This window comes from Miscanthus floridulus, chromosome 1, assembly GCF_019320115.1.
Source record: "Miscanthus floridulus cultivar M001 chromosome 1, ASM1932011v1, whole genome shotgun sequence".
Classification (NCBI taxonomy): Eukaryota; Viridiplantae; Streptophyta; class Magnoliopsida; order Poales; family Poaceae; genus Miscanthus; species Miscanthus floridulus.
The window spans coordinates 68,225,359-68,242,943 of NC_089580.1; the positions used below are offsets into that span (position 1 = coordinate 68,225,359).

At 45.9% G+C, this 17,585-nt stretch overlaps 4 protein-coding genes across 6 annotated transcripts; 3 read left to right on the forward strand and 1 right to left on the reverse strand.

The window, feature by feature from the left end:
• The first annotated feature begins 368 nt into the window (after window positions 1–368).
• LOC136486359 (G-type lectin S-receptor-like serine/threonine-protein kinase B120) lies at window positions 369–4,970 on the forward strand. The gene is made up of 8 exons (XM_066483231.1): window positions 369–523; window positions 620–2,087; window positions 2,904–3,005; window positions 3,120–3,295; window positions 3,375–3,585; window positions 3,681–3,918; window positions 4,018–4,168; window positions 4,247–4,970. Exons 2-8 carry the CDS (start codon window positions 779–781, stop codon window positions 4,547–4,549), a joined length of 2,490 nt encoding a protein of 829 aa, XP_066339328.1. The 5' UTR covers window positions 369–523; window positions 620–778; the 3' UTR covers window positions 4,550–4,970.
• LOC136458282 (uncharacterized) lies at window positions 4,801–6,069 on the forward strand. Its single transcript, XM_066458250.1, has 2 exons — window positions 4,801–4,876; window positions 5,078–6,069. The coding sequence occupies exons 1-2, from the start codon at window positions 4,801–4,803 to the stop codon at window positions 6,067–6,069; spliced, it is 1,068 nt and encodes a 355-aa protein (XP_066314347.1).
• Window positions 6,070–6,328: 259 nt separating this feature from the next.
• On the reverse strand, window positions 6,329–8,693 carry LOC136486367 (protein ROOT PRIMORDIUM DEFECTIVE 1-like). Its single transcript, XM_066483243.1, has one exon. It carries the CDS (start codon window positions 8,606–8,608, stop codon window positions 7,448–7,450), a length of 1,161 nt encoding a protein of 386 aa, XP_066339340.1. The 5' UTR covers window positions 8,609–8,693; the 3' UTR covers window positions 6,329–7,447.
• Window positions 8,694–10,121: 1,428 nt separating this feature from the next.
• Window positions 10,122–15,569, forward strand: LOC136535673 (probable methyltransferase PMT18). Of its 3 annotated transcripts, none has more exons than XM_066528046.1 (6): window positions 10,122–10,293; window positions 12,345–13,060; window positions 13,139–13,349; window positions 13,462–13,759; window positions 13,844–14,308; window positions 14,919–15,569. In XM_066528046.1, exons 2-6 carry the CDS (start codon window positions 12,350–12,352, stop codon window positions 15,142–15,144), a joined length of 1,911 nt encoding a protein of 636 aa, XP_066384143.1. In that variant the 5' UTR covers window positions 10,122–10,293; window positions 12,345–12,349; the 3' UTR covers window positions 15,145–15,569. The 3 variants fall into 3 exon arrangements, with proteins under 3 accessions (XP_066384143.1, XP_066384135.1, XP_066384127.1); XM_066528038.1 differs by lacking the exon at window positions 10,122–10,293 and adding an exon at window positions 11,246–11,400; XM_066528030.1 differs by lacking the exon at window positions 10,122–10,293 and adding an exon at window positions 11,431–11,766.
• The last annotated feature ends 2,016 nt before the right edge of the window (window positions 15,570–17,585 follow it).

Genomic DNA, 17,585 nt, shown 5'->3' on the forward strand with positions numbered 1-17,585 from the left:
TACATAGTATCAAAGTTGGGAGTTTTGGTAAACTAAGGAGGGCCGCGTTTAGTTCGGCCGACTTTGCGCCGCTGAAACACTGTAGCGACACTGTAGGTACAGTGCCGTTTTGTTTTTATTTGGTACTAATTGTCTAATCGTTAACTAATTAGGGTCAAAACGTTCGTCTCGCAAAGTACAACAAAACTGTGCAATTAATTTTTGATTTCGTCAATATTTAGTACTCCATGCATGTACCATAAGCTTGATGTGACGAGGAATCTTCTTTTTGCATAGTGTCAAATTTTGGAATTGGGGGAAACTAAACATGGCCAAGGCCTAAAACCACATTTATGACTGTCATCAGCAGTTTTCACACGAGTCTTCGCGCGAATATACCTCGTCTTCCAGCGGATCGGCAGCTGATCGACCTTGGAGAAACTCGGCCAGCTGCTCTGATGCGCCTAGATCAAGAGGATTCGAACGTCGCTGCAATCACAGCCGCCTTGACGATGTACTGAACTACTGCAATCATCAGCCGCCTGTTCGTCTCTCACGTTATTCTCATTTCTATTATCCAATCCATCGTATTCATCGTTTCGTCCTCGATCTTTCTTTTACGAGTTGATTCTTGATGCAGGAGGGCTAGCTTGGGAGTGAAGATCTACTGATTCCCCACTCCCCAACAAATCTTCAGCATGTCAAAGCCATCCTCACCCTCCTGTTGGCCTCTGTGTCCCACCAACGACTCGCGTGGTTGACTCCTTACTTTCTCGCAAAGCAGGACAACCCCACACCAATGGGTTTCCTTCCAATCCACAGAATCATCTTGCTGTGTTTTTGTTCATCTACCTTACTGCCTCCTCCTGTATCATCAGACAGCCGTCTTCTTCCCAATAAGCCGCTCACTGTTGAAAGCACACTCATCTCCGATGATGGCACTTTTGCCCTGGGCTTCTTCTCCCCGTCCAACTCGACCCAAAAACACTTCTACTACGTTGGTATATGGTACAACAACATCCCCAAGGACAACGTCATGTGGGTTGCCAATCGTGCAACGCCAGTCACCGACCCTTCCTCTGCAACACTTGCCCTGACGAATACATCCAATCTTGTTCTGTCCAGTACTAGCGGCCAGATGCTTTGGACGGCAAACATCAGCTCTGCATCGGAGACCACCGCTGGAGAAGCCAGGCTTGACAATACTGGAAATTTCATCCTTCGGACATCAGAGGGCGTCGTCTTATGGCAAAGCTTCGATTACCCGGCCGACACTCTTCTCCCTGGCATGAAACTTAGAGTCACCCACAATAGACATGCACTGCAACGGCTGGTTTCTTGGAAGGGTCCCCAAGACCCAACCCCGGGCAGCTTCTCCTACGGTGCAGATCCTAATGAGTTCCTGCAAAGGTTTATCTGGAATGGCTCGAGACCATACCGGAGAAGTGCGGTGTGGAATAACTACTTATTAGTTGGGCCATATATGGGAATTATCAAGTCCACTATCTACTTCACAATTAGCCGTGATGATGGTGAGATCTATATGTCCTTTGGCATACCCGGTGGCTCCTCATCGTCAACTGTCATCAAGATCAAAATGGACTACTCAGGAAAGATAGAAATCCTAACCTGGAATAGCAACATTTTGGAGTGGGATGTCGTGGAGGCACAGCCTAACCATGAATGCAGTACATATGGATATTGTGGTCCGTTTGGGTACTGTGATAACACTGAGCCTAATGCGACATGCAAGTGTCTCGACAGTTTCGAGCCAATAAGCAACAAAGGCAGGAGCAATGGAAGGTTTCCGGAAGGATGCCGCCGCAAGGAGACACTAAGATGTGGTGAAGAAAATACTAGTTTCTTAACTTTGACGACAATGAAGATTCCCGACAAGTTCATGTATGTCAAGAATAGAAGCTTTGACGAATGCACAGCGGAATGCGCTAGCAACTGCTCCTGCACAGGTTACGCTTATGCCAATATGAGCACCACGGCTATCAACGGGGATGACACAAGGTGCCTATTATGGATGGGAGGTTTGATTGACACAGAGAAGCGCATTGGAGTAGGAGAAAATCTTTACATTCGGGTAAACAGATCAAGTGGTATAATTTCTGCTTCTCTTTCTTTCTCTTCAGGTCCAGAAAGGACCAATCATATGCTCGATCGTACTGCTCCACACAGCATCACCAGCATGAATAAGCTCTAAATAATTATTAGTGGCAGCAAAAGAAAACAGAGTTGACCTATTTTATAATACCTGGTATATATGAGTTTAAAGAGGATAAAAGGTGCATTCATTTTGACCATATTGTCTCCTTAAAAAATATAACAAAGTACTCAAGGTAGCTTGTTTAGGAAAAGGTCAGTGAAAAACTAAAAATTATGTTTGTTGATTGCCATCATTAAGGTGACCAGTTCTGACAAAACACCGCAATTCCACAAGTGCCTATATTAACTTCATGTTCTGAGGTATTGAAATCACATCACCCCTAACTAGATTCACAATTTTATAGGAGAATATGTAGTGTAAATATTAAAGCGCTTTCGTAAGATAGTTTCTAAGTTCACAATTTATAGGCTGCAAGGAGTTGGCTTAAGTTGAAGTAAATTACAGTCTTAAAAGGGCACCTTCATGTGTTGGCTTATGTTATTTCCACCTTTGTTTATATTGTTTATATTGTACATATGAGGAGCAAACTATATGATAACAAGATCAACACTTGTAATAAAAAGAAATTTAAGGTATTTTAAACATCAAGCAAAAAATTCCTTGTCTGCCCAATGCTAATATAATGCCAGACTAAGTAATGTGATTGTTCATGTGGTTTTGCATATACATTCATACCTGTCAGAAATATTTGGTTTGCTGTCTAATTAAGCACAGTTTATTATCCCCTTTATGTGTCAATTTTGGACAGATAAAAAGAGGAGGAGCAATATCCTGAAAATTACTCTGCCAGTTGTATCAAGTTTGCTCATACTCGTATTCATGTGGCTTGTTTGGATCTGTAACTCACGAGGTACAAGTTCCCTACTATCGCTGTGTATTTTCCCCAGGAATGTCTGCATATGTTCTCTATTTCATATGCAGTCTTCTTTTATTAGCTTTAACTTAGTATCATTATTCCTGTCAGTCAAACAAAGAAATAAGAGAACATGGAAGAAGATAATATCAGGAGTTCTGAACATTTCTGATGAACTCGGGGATGGGAAGCTTCCCTCTATTAGCTTCAGAGAAATTGTACTAGCAACAAACAATTTTTCTAGCTCCAACATGCTTGGACACGGAGGTTTTGGACATGTTTATAAGGTAATGATTAATATTTTCTTATAGTAGAAACCGCTGTATTTCCTATTATGTTTGGTCTAAGAAATATGCGATTGTGCAGGGAACATTAGAATGTGGTAAAACAATTGCTGTGAAAAGGCTTAGTAAGGGTTCTGGCCAGGGGGTATTGGAGTTCAGAAATGAAGTAATTCTTATCGCCAAGTTGCAGCACAGAAACCTAGTTAAACTTCTTGGTTTCTGCATTCATGGAGATGAGAAACTACTGATATATGAATACTTATCAAACAAAAGTTTGGATGCCTTTCTTTTCAGTATGTTCTGCTTTTTCTTGCTAAATTTCAGTAATTATTAATTAAATCAACAAGCATGGCTGATGTTATCCCTCAATTTGTGCTACTGCTGGCAGATTCCACAAGAAAACCATCGCTTGATTGGTCAACAAGATTCAATATAATCTTAGGGATAGCTAGAGGACTTCTTTATCTTCATCAAGATTCAAGGCTGAAGATAATCCACAGGGATCTCAAAGCAAGCAACATATTATTGGATGATGAAATGAGCCCCAAGATATCTGATTTTGGTATGGCAAGAATTTTTTATGGCAACCAGCAACAAGGAAACACCAACCGCGTTGTTGGCACATAGTGAGTGATATATATAACATTAATGAGCTTTACAATACTGTTATTGTGCTTGAACTAAAATAAGCTGGGTTTTTAATAATGGGGCAATATTTCAAACAGTGGTTACATGTCGCCTGAATATGCTTTGAAAGGTGTGTTTTCTGTCAAGTCTGACGTGTATAGCTTTGGAGTTTTAGTTCTAGAGATTGTGAGTGGCTCAAAGATCAGCTCTATGCACATGACAGAAGATTACCCCAACCTTATAGCCTGTGTAAGTATTAAGAAATACTCAAATAACTGCAATTTATTGTAGATTTGTATCTTGATGGATGGGACATTATCGATGCAGGCTTCGAGCTTATGGAAGGATGGGAATGCAAAAGAATTTGTTGACTCGTCCATTGTGGATAATTGTTCGCTTGATGAGACTTCACAGTGCATCCATATCGGGCTCTTGTGTGTTCAAGACAGCCCAAATGCTCGGCCACTCATGTCATCAATTGTGTCGATTCTAGAGAATGGAGATACGTCACTTCCACCTCCAAAACAGCCAATATATTTTGCAGAAAGGAATTATGGAACTGACGGAGCAGCAGAAGCTATTGTGAATTCTGCAAATACTATGAGTGTTACAGCCTTGGAGGGACGCTAGAAGTATAATTCCTGCAAATACCAATGCAACACATGAGAAAGCAACATTTGAATCTACATAGTAAGCAGTAGCTTTAGATAGTGCATTTCTGCCTCAATGACTTTCATATCAAATGGGGGAAGTGTAGAACAGAATTAGTGGAAAGGGTCGATTATATTGCTGAGCCTCAGATCCGGATTATGTAGGAGTACATTCCTTATAAGGTAAGCCAGGATTACACGGTGCTAATCTTCCTTATTTGGAGATGTGTAATGTGGGATTCTTGCATAGTTCTCATGAAATTCATGTCTTCCAGATGGGGCCTTAGAGTTTACTACCTGTATCACAGTATCAAGTGCCAATAAATCCATAGTAGTACTGAGTACTTTTCAGCTAGGCCTTTCTGGTTTGACACAGTAGGCATTTCCTTAACCAACAAAAAAGCAAAACTGCACAATCTTAGTAAAACGATTATGTATATGCTTTCAGTTTTTCTTTAGAAAAAGAATATTAAATTCTGAACAGGCAGTTGTTAGTTCTGTGTCGCAGAATATGATGAGTGTTGGGTAGGAGTACTACTAGAAGTAGCCCGTACAACTCATACAGCGAGGCAGGCAGTCAGGCAGCAAGTCGGAGCTGTGCTTCAGTGCTTGTGCAAACGGCAGCGGTGCGTCGAACCAGATGAGGGCGAGAGAACGGCACAGCTGACCTGCTGCCGGGTGCAGCTGCCTCGGCTCTCGTGTCTCTCCATCGCTGCTGCTCTGCTGGAACCCATCTCTCAGACCTCTGTGTCGCTGGCTTGCGCGCACGGGGCCGCGGGACGACAAGCATCGCGGTCCATTGTTTATTCGCCAAGCTGGGCACTCGGCAAATCCTGCCTTCGGGCAGCAGCCAGCAGATGGTGGTTGGCCAACCTGCTGGCCACGCCGCGGGCCGCGGCGGCCCTCCACGACGCCGACGCCGACGACGACCAGGTGCTCGACGGCCTCCTCGTGCTCGCGGACGCGTACGGCACGTTCGAGTCGGCGCTGCTCGCGGCGAAGCAGAGCGTGGCGGACGCGCAGGCCGGCGCCCGACGCGGGGACGGCACGGTGGTCGCCGCGTCGCTGCGCGCGCACAGGCGGACCGAGAAGGAGCTGCACCGCCTCGCCGCCGCGATGCAGCACGCCTCGACCTCGAGGCGCGCGGCGCCGACGCCCAGCTCAGCGGACGCCGCGGACACTGAAGTGGTCGGCGCGGTGGCGGAGGCGGCCGTGGCCGCGGCGGAGGCCTCGGCGGTCGTCTTCTCCGGGTGCGCGGCCTTGTCGCCGAACGTGTCGGCCATGGTACAAACGGCGTCTTCGGCTTCGCACAGGTGGCTGGCGAGGCTGGGCGTCGCACCAGGGGCCAGGAAAGTAGCGCCGGAGATGGCGCCAGCGGCATTGCAGAGGCTGGAGGAGCTAGAGGAACGCATTGTCGGGCTGGAGAGCGAAAGCGAGAAGGTGTTCAGGAGGCTGCTGCAGGCCAGAGTTCTGCTCCTCAACATCCATAATCCTTTGTAATTACTGGACTGTGTTGCAGTCAAGATTTCAGAGGATCAAACTAGGAAATGTGCAGATTAGTATCAGTTGGGCAAATATGTCACTCTTTGCTTCCTGCGCAGAATCATCTCCTTCCGCTCACGTGGTATTAACTTTGATCAACGAACAAAACTTTATTCTCACTCCATTTCAAATTTTAGGCGTAGTATAACACTAAGACCCATGCGCATCTTACAAAAGGAAACCGAATGAATATGAGCAAAAAGAAACCAAATGAGTATGAGGGTGCTGGAAAATCTGGAGCCAATCTCTCCAACCACATCAGGCTGATAATTGGAAGAAAAAGAAAACTATTTTAAAATTATTACAACAATGGTTCTTAATTGTAACCGTATTTTGTCCTACAAAATGAACACTCAGAACCAACTACAGGGAAGAAAAGACACAACTGAAGTAAGGTGTATGGAGATACAACTGCAGCGAGGGAGAGTAACCACCAATCTCCAGCACAGAGATTGGCTGGTACATTTGCTGGACACAAAATTGTTAGCTATGGAGAAGCATTACACTACCCCTATTTGCCTATCAGAAGGTGCCTGACTGTCTCTCCATTAGCGATAATATATGGTTATTCAACCATCATCTCTTCTTGATATTTGAACATCAGGCACTAGTTTTGTGATGCCAACCAGCTCAAAACCTTGCGATTCATAGGCGTTCAGTGTTCCAACATCAGAGTAGGCTTAACTGTTGAAAGCATAAACTTGGAACTTCAAGCTGAACTGGCAATGTAGGTGCCTGAAGTCGTCCAACAACATGAAGCATGTTTGCACTCTTGCTGGCCCTGTTAAGCTAAGAATGTTGCAAAAACGACCAGGGTTGCAAAAAATGCTGAAGAATTGGCCCTTCAATTCAGGCAATGCTTTATTCAGATAATAAAATTCAGGCAATGCCACCAACCAGGCACCGTCATGGTTTTACTTTTCAGCCCATAGCCCTAACCAAAAGTACCTCTGCCAGACAAAAGAGAAGAACTAGAGCAAATTCATGTCCTAACATATTACCAGCAATTAAGCAAAAGAATCTGAGCAGAGAACTAAGGGAATGGAATTTGAAAGGTTCAACCTTTCCTCATGAATCTTGAACTACCAATAGGATAGCGCAAACAGTTGAAACATGACATTTGGGTTCCAAGCATCAAATGCCACAACTATGTCCATGCCACTACCTCTATCAACCATGTCATACCACTCTGAAATCCGTGCACCTTGGTTATCTCCAGCACACAAACCTCCTGCCCATGGCACCATTAATCCATTCTCCATCAGAAGTGTGCCAAGCACAGTTGAACATGCTTACTGACATGATTTCCCATGAAGTTGAGAACATCCTTCTACTGTTACTTATCCGATACGTCCAACAAGCAATCCTCATGCTCAACAAAATCATCACCACTCTCTCTGACATCAGCAGTGGCACCTGAAGCCATGTTGGCACTTGAATTGGCATTCCCAAGACCACGTCGACGCAGGAGCATGAGCTCAACGAGTTTGGCCCTTGCCTCAGAGACATCATTCGACAAAACAAGCTTTCCACGATCATACATCTCCCTCAAAAACACTGTGTGACGTTTTCCTTTCGCCGAGAGGTAGAATATCCCGGGATGATCCAAGAACACGTCCCGGACATTGACCTCGATCCCAAACCACTTCCTGAACTGACTGAACTTCTCCACCTCCACCATCTTCTCCACTGTCAGGCTTAGGAACTCGTGCGCAATCCCTACGGCCCTCTTCTCCATCTTCCTCCTCGCCAGCTTTGACACCCTCTTGCTCCCTCCAGCCCTCGGACTGACGCCCTGATACGGGCCGGTGTAAGGCAGCAGCTGCCACCCCTTCACCTTTTTCCGATACTCCTTGGTCAGCCTGAACCCCGGTGGAAACTGCAGCTTGAAGGCGTACCTGTCCGGCCGGGTCTTCTCCACCGCCGGGGTGAATTCCTCGGTCGCCGGATCGGCGACGAGGTGGAGAATGTGGGTGTTGGGCTCGTCGGGATTGGGGGCAAGGCGGAAGAGGTGCGGGTGCCCCTCAACGATGGAGTCCTCGAAGTCGTCGGGGAGGGCGAGCTCGCGCCAGACGCGGAAGATGGCACGGAGGGGCAGGGAGCGGGTGACCGACATCGCGAGGAGGCGGTGGAGCGTCCGCGCCGCGTCGGCGGGGGAGCTGGCGACGGAGAGGAGGCCCGCGGCGGCGGGGGTCAGGGACAGCGAGAGCGGGAGCGGGGCGCGGAGGTGGAACACGCGCGGGAAGAGGCGGAGGAAGTGGAGCGGGCCGCGGCGGTGGAGGCGGAGCGGGAGGCGGCGCGCGAGGTTCGGCAGCGCGAGCGGCTCGGGGCAGGCCCGCAGCGCGTCGATCAGCGGCGACGCCGCGACGAGGGGCAGGTGCGCTGCCGCGAGCCGCTCGAAGGTGTGGTCCAGGTGCCGCGCCACCACGTGCTGCACCGCGGTGGTCTTGCCCCGCGCCAGCAGCAGCCGCGCCGCCACCCGCAGCGGCAGCGGCATGGGGACGCCCCGCGTCGGCGCGTCGGGCTCCGGCCGGACCCGCGGCGCGGCTGGAGCCGTGCCCTTGCGACACAGCCAGCCACACAGACGCTGCCGCGTCGTGGGCTGATGGGCCGATCTGCAGGTACGATCTGGGCGGTTGGGCTGAATTGTCTCAGGATGTGGAGATCCAGCGGCCTGCCAGGCCTAAGGGTTTCGGTGCGGAGTCCACCATATTTTCCGCCGAGGTAGATTCGCCGTCAACGAAATCCCGGAGACTGGTTTTTCTACCAGCGCCGGAAACATCTCGGCTGCTGTTGCGTGGATCATCTCCTCCGGTCTCCTCTTCGTCGTCCTCTTCGAGTTCTGCAGTTGAGCACCTCATCAGGTGAGAGTTGCATACGCGATTGATTTTCAGTTTATTTTATTTATGTTGTCCCTACTGTTCTGTTGCGGAAACTGGAATTGCGCTTCGCATTGCGTGGGACGTGGGTTGAAGATCGGTGACCGAGGGACTCCGATCCGTTCCATCTTTCGTTTTGAAACGAGACTACGAGAGACTCCTGTTCTTGGATCCTGTGAAAGAGGGGGGGCTTGTGCTCGAGGAACCCTCATCAGGCGGGAAGGCTGATGCGGATTCCAAAAGGAGTGATGCGCCATTGCGTGTGTTCACTTTACCCGCTTTTTCTGGAGATTCCATCCATGGCATTCTCTTTCCTTTTTCCGTGGTTTTATTTCGTTGATAAAGAAAAATGTGTTTCTATCATGCTTAAAAAAAATTGTCTACATAGAAAGAACCAGGATATGTCTTACTGTGTTCTGCAGATTTTCTAACTGTGTCATCAAATGTGAAATAATGCACACCTGAATGTCTATCAGCTTTGCTACTATAGTTCTCCTCGAAACAGTTATCTTCTTGATGAACTATAGAAACAAGATTGAATTCAGAAAAAATGTGACCATTCTAGCAGGAAATATACCTTTTTTCACCAAGAAGAAAATAGACACCCAAATTTGAGTTAGAGAGGGCTAGGTTGAAGAGGCTCAAACCTTAGTCGTTGGGTATACTCGTATGAGTATGACCACACCTCCCATCCAACTAGGCTCACTTTCTAAAATTGAATTCAGGAATTAGCTGTATATAGACAAGGATCCAAGGAACCGTATCATTCATTATTTGCCGGTGAAATCCTTTGCAAAATATCAGGCCAAATAGGTAGGCCACGCCATGAACATGAGCCATCAGAGGCTGTGGTCCCTGCATTTTATTGCACCGACACTGTCCAAGCTTGCCATCAGCCCATCACAAAACTGTATTTTTTTCCTTCCACATGAGGTTTTCTATTTTTCAAGTCAAAAGGAAAAGCAGAAAATGCTGGGAGCAAATGGAGGCCCTACAATCTCTCCCCATAACCCTCTGTGGTGCCTTTTCGCCATTGACCAAATCCTGTCCACCCTCCAATTCTCCATGCAGGCAAAGAACAAGGGGGGTGAACATCCCCTGCGCCAGTGCGTGACGAGGAGATTAAAAGGGGCAACAGCTCAAAAGGAGAGCCTTTTGGTTTTACCCTGCTTGTACTGCAAACAACCATCATGGGCGGGCAAAGTTGCCCAGATCAATGATAGAGTGGGCGACACTCAGAGAGGGCAGAGCAAATTTGCTACGGTGACAAGGGAATACTGGGACACATATACATCGTTATAAGGTGGGTAATTCCAAGATTTACTGCAGCTCTCTCGTGGTTAATTTCGTTGTGTTCATGTTTTTATTAATTCTTGGAATTGTGTTAAGGCTTTCTGTCTGCCATTGAAAATTGTTTTGTCCCCTTCCAATGTAGTCGGTTAAAAGATTATTGGCGACATTGTCTTGAAAAAAGATATCCTTTTCCAATGGCTTCGTTCGCTTCGCTAAAAAAACAAGCCGAAACACTGTTCTGGCTGATTTGTTGTGAGAGAAAAACACTGTTCCGACTTAAAAACAAGCTGAAAAAGACGATTAGAAGAGAAGCGAACAGGTGTCAGCATTGTGCTCTCGGAGCAAAGCACCAAAAATCCTCTGCATGGAAATGGCAGCTGATTGGTGTTTGTTGCCTAAAGAGCCAAACAAGAAAAATAAAAAGTAGGCTCTTGAAATGTCAAAGATTGTTCAGAAACCAATAGTCCAGAAATTTTGTTCAGAAACCAATACTATGTCAGAAATTCAGAGCACATCTCTCGTCATTGTCCATGCATACAGTCCAAGGATAGAAACGTCACATTCGTGCAAGAGGCCTAATTCCAAGGACCGAAGACTATTTCTTCTTGCAAATCATCTTCCTCGGACGATCCACTGCGCTCGCTGGGTCTCCACAGGCAGGCATTGCTCCAACACCATTACCACGTGAGCAAGGACAGGCCGTGGTCTCGCCTCGCCCTCGGTGGCTGCCCGCTTTTTCCTTCCCACCAATTCCACCCTATTCTTATGCTGATGTCGGCCTGATCTTTCCGGGTGTGGCCTCCATTCACACCCCGCTTTCTTTATTTATTTATGAAAAGGGGGGACAGGGTTAGCTGGGGCGCTGCTGACATGTGGGCGTGTTCGGCATCACGCCACCACTTCACTCACCACTGGCTCATCTCAGTGCCTGCCTCACTAACCTCACCATTGCTGGAGTGCAGAGCTCGCATAAATAGGCAGGACCCGTGGTGCTACTCTCCCGTCCCCTTCCGGCCTTTTCCCCCTCTGGAGCTTGGGGGTACTCTGCCTCTTCGTCGTCGTCTTGGCGTCCTCCAGTGCTCTGCCTTCCTGAGCTGGCTTCTTGTTCGCAGATCAGGTTCCTCCGCTGATTTCGTTTCGTGCGCTTTGTTTCTTGGAGGGGATGGATCCATTTGGAAATGCAACGGCTCCCGCTGAGGGGCATTGATGGGGTCTGCTTCCCATTTCGTTAATTTTTTTGATTCATGGGCATGGGCTGGTGCTTAGCTGCCATTGTCGTGTGGCTTCTGATTTGCCTTTTGTTGGGAATCTTTACTGTTTAGCCTCCTTTACCCTTTATGCTAGAAGGACATACTTGCCTTTAGCAAGAAGCATAAGTCTGCTGATTTTGTTTGAGGCATGCTGCGTGCATATGATTCTGCACAGTTTTCTCCTCTCGGGCGAATCAAAGCCTTTTGGAGATTTTATCACGATCTGAGGTTAGGTTGGTTAATCTTTTCCTCTGGCTGCTTTTTCTAACTTTTTTTTATGGGTTAGGTTGGTAATTGGTGCCTCTTTAATTTTGGGCAAACATAAATTCAGTTGTTGTTCAGAAATCAGATCAATCAAATCTGCTATCTCCATCTCCTTCCACTTTCTGAATTTTGCTGTTCTAAGTTCTAAAGTCGTAGCTAGCCACAGAAATTTACTGCCACTGTTCAAACTATTTAGTTTTGATCTCACCAAACTGTACAGTAATTGTGCCCACAAACCTCACTGAAGCATGGTAGATTACTAAATTTCAAATCTTTTTTTGTTTTGAGAAATCTACGAAATTTCAAATCTTGATACTTTCTTAGATTTCTTTCACTGCTTATAGTAAAATTAGTTTATCTGGCAGTGCAAACCCTATGCCTTCATCTTTAGTGTTCAGCTCAATTGCTCAAATCAAAGATGTGTAGCCTAAATATGTCAGTTTAAGCCCTCTACTCTGAACTCTGTGAGCTGCTCCTAATTTTGGTGCCTTTCTCCATTAGATCAAATTAAATTCTGTTGACACCTCACTGGTTCTTGGAACTGCAGGAGCCATGGCGAAGGACTACCCAGCTTCTCCCAAAGCCCAGCAGCTGCAAGAATCCAAGAAGCAGCGCCTGACATACATCCTCGTTGTAAGCGCGCTCTGCATCGCCTTCTACGTCCTTGGCGCATGGCAGAACACCACGCTTCCAAAGCCCATAGGCAACTCAGCGATCACCCGGGTTGGCTGCGATCCCACTGTCGCCACGACACAGTCCTCTGGCTCTGCGCCATCGTTTGGGCCAGGCTCCGGCGAGGTGCTTGACTTTGACGCACACCACCGGCTCACCATCAACAACACGGACGGTGATGGGGAGCTGCAGCAGTTCCCGGCATGCCCTCTCAACTTCAGTGAGTACACGCCATGTGAGGACCGTACGCGCGGGCGCCGGTTCGACCGCACCATGCTAGTGTACCGGGAGCGCCATTGTCCTGGCAAGGACGAGCAGGTCCGATGCCTCATCCCAGCACCGCCTGGGTACAGGACCCCCTTCAAGTGGCCTCGTAGCAGGGACTACGCCTATTTCAATAACATCCCCCACAAGGAGCTCAGCATTGAGAAAGCAGTGCAGAACTGGATCCAGGTTGAGGGTGATAAGTTCAAGTTCCCTGGTGGTGGCACTATGTTCCCGCGTGGTGCTGATGCCTACATAGATGATATCGATAAGCTCATCTCATTATCGGATGGGAAGATCAGGACGGCTGTTGACACAGGTTGTGGGGTAAGTGGAAGAATGCCTTGGGTTTATAGGTTCTAGTTGTGCGTTGTGATAGTGCTGATGCTTTTGTTGTTGTTGAAGGTTGCTAGTTGGGGAGCTTACTTGCTGAAGAGGAACATCATTGCCATGTCATTTGCGCCAAGAGACACGCACGAAGCTCAGGTGCAATTCGCACTGGAAAGAGGTGTCTCTGCCATCATCGGTGTGATGGGGAAGCACCGGTTGCCTTACCCATCTAGGGCATTTGATATGGCACATTGCTCTCGCTGTCTGATTCCTTGGCATGCACATGGTGAGTACTTCATACCTCTTCCATTTGATCCACTGTGTATCTTTTCTACTTTTCAAGTTGTCCTTGGGTAGAAAATGAACTGACTTAGTGGATGTTCTCAAATTTCCTTTAGATGGACTATACCTTGCTGAAGTCGATAGGATTCTAAGGCCAGGAGGATATTGGATTCTCTCGGGTCCTCCGATCAACTGGAAGACGCACCACGCGGGGTGGGAGAGGACAAAGGAGGACCTCAAGCAAGAGCAAGACAAGATTGAGGATGTCGCAAGGAGCCTTTGCTGGAACAAGGTGGTTGAGAAGAGGGATCTCTCCATCTGGCAGAAGCCTAAGAACCACCTTGAGTGTGCCAACATTAAGAAGACATATAAGACGCCCCATATCTGCAAGAGTGACAATCCTGATGCTGCTTGGTATAAAACCGCTTAACCAATAAAAATAGGTTTGATGATCCATTTAGTTGTCTATTACTTATTCCTTTTCCGTTCCATATACAGGTACAGACAGATGGAAGCCTGTGTTACTCCATTGCCTGAAGTAAGCAACCAGGGAGAAGTGGCGGGAGGAGCAGTGGAGAAATGGCCAGAGAGGGCATTCTTAGTTCCCCCCAGGATTAAAAGGGGCATGATTCCAGGATTGGATGCAAAGAAGTTTGATGAGGACAAGAAATTGTGGGAGAAGAGGGTGGCATACTACAAGCGCACCATACCCATAGCAGAGAATAGATACAGAAATGTGATGGACATGAACGCAAACATGGGTGGGTTCGCTGCTTCTTTAGTGAAGCACCCTGTGTGGGTGATGAATGTCGTCCCTGTTAACTCTGACCGGGACACCCTTGGGGCAATATACGAGCGAGGGTTCATTGGCACATACCAGGACTGGTGTGAAGCTTTCTCAACGTATCCAAGAACCTATGACCTCTTGCATGCTGACAATTTGTTTAGCATCTACCAAGACAGGTAAGGAAATTCTGCACTTCACTCTTTATTTGAGCCATGTTCATGACATTACTGTTTGCTATCTTCTTGTTACCTTTGTTTTGTTTGGCCATCATTTTGTCAGCCTTGAAAATCATAATCAATTTATAGTTCGCCTTAGCCTATTAAGGAAGACATCAGCTTACTTTTATCAAAATATTTTTTTAGTGGTTTATGATTATGAGAAGATATTTGAGTTTTGTTCGGCACCTTATCATTTTTCTCGACACCAAGTAATTGTGGAGGTTATGCTAGGCATCTCAGTGCAACATGTTCACCTCTAATTAAATGTCAGATAGCCTTCAGCCTTGCCCAGTTGATGACTGCATGTCCTGCAGTACAATTTACTGTTAATATTGCCTTTAACACAGGACTCTAGTTTAACTGCTGTCCTGATACGTTTTTCTGACATATTTGTTATACTTGTACCACTGCCCCTACTCTCATGTCTTCTGAAACTGACCTTGGTTATTCACATGAGCTCCTCTGTCAGCAAGTGTGGGAGCATTGTTTCAGTTCTGAAATATCCATAATATATGTCATTTTTTTACAATATACAGGCCCTCATGATGTGTTCTCCTAAACTTTTCAGGTGTGATATAACCGACATCCTCTTGGAGATGGATAGGATATTAAGGCCCGAGGGCACAGCTATCATCCGTGACACAGTTGACGTGCTCACGAAAGTCCAGGCAATAACCAAGCGAATGCGGTGGGAAAGCCGCATCATGGACCACGAGGATGGCCCCTTCAACCCAGAGAAGGTCCTCATGGCGGTTAAGACGTACTGGACTGCCAAAGCAGAGGAGGAGCATTAGCACACAGGCAACACAGCTCACTGAAAGCCTGAACCAGGCTTGTTCTACCAGTTGGGAGGATGGCATCAGTGTTCTGCCATCTCAGTGTAGTATGGGGCCGCTTGGTCACATGTTCCTTTCACCTTTCTCTAATTCTTTGTAGCTACAATCCGATGAGAAGTTGAGGATTCTGAGGGGTGATTGGACCTCTAGTTGATACAGGAAAAACGGTTTTGTAGCAGGGGAAGAGTTCGCTGGTCTTGCATAGGTTCCTGGCCCTGTTCCACGAGGGGTTGAGCTAGGTTTTAGTTTGTAATATGGTGGCAACGAGCAGGCAGTGTTACCGTATATTGGGGTGACACTACACTAACAGTAATAGGTATTTATTCAGTTTTCCTCTGAACACTGAAGTGCTTGAAAATTGAAATTGAAAGGTTCATTTCTCATGCAACCAGGTTCTGGCTGTTCCGGCATGATAGTAGCAGTCGATGGTCGCTACTGTGGCTTTCACTTGACAGATTGAAGGTTGTTCATTTCATGATCTTCTAGCCTGAAGTCTGAACCCCCATAGCAGAAGACATCAATATGGGTACTAGCTTATTGCTTCCCTGGTTTGGCCCATGAACATGTTCCCAGAACTCGTCAACAGGCAACAGCCCAAGAGGATTGACGAAATGCCAGGCGCTACGTATTTTCAGTGTCATATCATAATAAAAGAAATGTCAAAACATAAAGCATACATACTCGATCACCTGACTCATCTCCTGCCCCCAGCTCTTCAAGGCTTTCGGCGCACTACGCGAGCAATTGAACATCTAATTTAGAGTCTAATGACCTGACTTTTTTTAATAAAAAACATAATGATTCTTTGTCCTTTTCTTTTCTTTTGGCTTAGCGTGCTTCCATGCTGTTCTCTTGTCTTATAATTCGTACTTTTCGGTTTGTCTTTTCAGTCGAAATAGTGTTTTTCTCTCACAACAAATCAGCCGTAACAGTGTTTCAGCTTATTTTTTTTCAGCGAAGCGAACGGGACCTTTATTCTTCATTCGCTTTACTAATGCTCTGCTTTCCTAATCGTGAAATTTCTTATGCCAAAGCTAAAAGCTAATGCTTGTCATTATGCCTTGACGCCGCCCGCTCTTGAGTCTTGAAAGATACGGCTAACAGACCTAACTTGTTCGTCTTTGTTGGCTAACTTCATGCCGACAAGTCAAAGAAGAAAATTGCCAAAATTCTGCGGTGTTTTTACCAGTCTACTGCCGAGTAAGGCAGTATGAGCTTTCAAGCAAAAACAACAAAAAGGGAATTGGCAAAACCCATGTATATAGAATCTAGAAGCCATCCTAACATACACAATTATTTGGAGTTTCTAGACGAACAAAGGGTCGCACGCGCGTAATGCAACCTTCTTAATGGTAGGGATGTTGGTGTTGTCTTATAGGCAAATTCGTGTGTTCATACGTAACCTTAAGATGATTTAATAGGCAACAAATAATGCCACAATTCTTTAATTTGCGGATTAAAAAATATAAATTAGTGAGTATGTAAACTTAAGATGACAACTCATATAATACCAAAATTTCTCAATTTGTAGATTACAAATATGAATTAGTGCGCTATCCCTCCATCCTAAAAAGAGTGCATATCTTGTTTTCGAGAAATAAATCAATTTAAAGTTTAACCAGATTTACAAAAAAAAAACCTACAAATAAGTTTACTATGAAAATATATTGCATGATGAATCTAGCGAGATACCTATTCAGCTTGATAACTATTATATTAGTACCTTTTATATATATTTGATCAAACTCGACTTTGGTTAACTCCTCCAAAATTGAGATACGCACACTTTTCAGAACAGATGGAGTATAAAATTTAAGCCTGCGAGATGGTTTCTTTTTTTTTTTTTTTTTTGCGTCTGAGATGGTTTCTTTTTGAAACAACGGTATCTTTCTCCTTCACCTCATAAAAGATGCTACATAGCACAGAATGAAATGACCTACGAGACCTCAAGTACGTAAGTGTACTCGCCCTGAAATACCATGCTTGGGTTTGGGTAGGTGAGGATTAGGCCCTGTTTGGTTTCTACCTGCGTTTCTAAAATTCTTGTCACATCGAATATTTAGACACATGCATAGAGTATTAAATATAGGCTAATTACGAAACTAATTACACAACTTGTGACTAATTTGCGAGATGAATCTTTTAAGCCTAATTAGTCTATGATTTGACAACGTGGTGTTACCGTAAACATGTGCTAATGACAGATTAATTAGGCTAAAAAAAACTTCTCACAAATTAGCCTCCATCCATGTAATTGATTTTGTAATTAATTTATATTTAATGCTCTTTATTAATATCGATATGAATTTTAGGAGTAACTAAAAACCAAACACAGTCCTTTTCTTTGTCCGAGAAATGAGTTTCGGATCCAATTCCAGTCTTCCTGCAGAGCCCAGAAG

What these genes read in the sequence shown, in the direction of transcription:
- LOC136486367 (XM_066483243.1), bottom strand. Translation starts at nt 8,608, where the DNA reads ATGCCGCTGCCGCTGCGGGTGGCGGCGCGGCTGCTGCTGGCGCGGGGC.
- LOC136535673 (XM_066528030.1), top strand. Translation starts at nt 11,682, where the DNA reads ATGCTGCGTGCATATGATTCTGCACAGTTTTCTCCTCTCGGGCGAATC. An exon ending in CTGTTGACACAGGTTGTGGG is followed by an intron (nt 13,061 to 13,138) that starts GTAAGTGGAAGA and finishes TTGTTGTTGAAG; the next exon opens with GTTGCTAGTTGGGGAGCTTA. An exon ending in TTTAGCATCTACCAAGACAG is followed by an intron (nt 14,309 to 14,918) that starts GTAAGGAAATTC and finishes TAAACTTTTCAG; the next exon opens with GTGTGATATAACCGACATCC.
- LOC136486359 (XM_066483231.1), top strand. Translation starts at nt 779, where the DNA reads ATGGGTTTCCTTCCAATCCACAGAATCATCTTGCTGTGTTTTTGTTCA. An exon ending in GTTTTGGACATGTTTATAAG is followed by an intron (nt 3,296 to 3,374) that starts GTAATGATTAAT and finishes GCGATTGTGCAG; the next exon opens with GGAACATTAGAATGTGGTAA. An exon ending in ACCCCAACCTTATAGCCTGT is followed by an intron (nt 4,169 to 4,246) that starts GTAAGTATTAAG and finishes TTATCGATGCAG; the next exon opens with GCTTCGAGCTTATGGAAGGA.
- LOC136458282 (XM_066458250.1), top strand. Translation starts at nt 4,801, where the DNA reads ATGTGGGATTCTTGCATAGTTCTCATGAAATTCATGTCTTCCAGATGG. An exon ending in AGTTTACTACCTGTATCACA is followed by an intron (nt 4,877 to 5,077) that starts GTATCAAGTGCC and finishes TCTGTGTCGCAG; the next exon opens with AATATGATGAGTGTTGGGTA.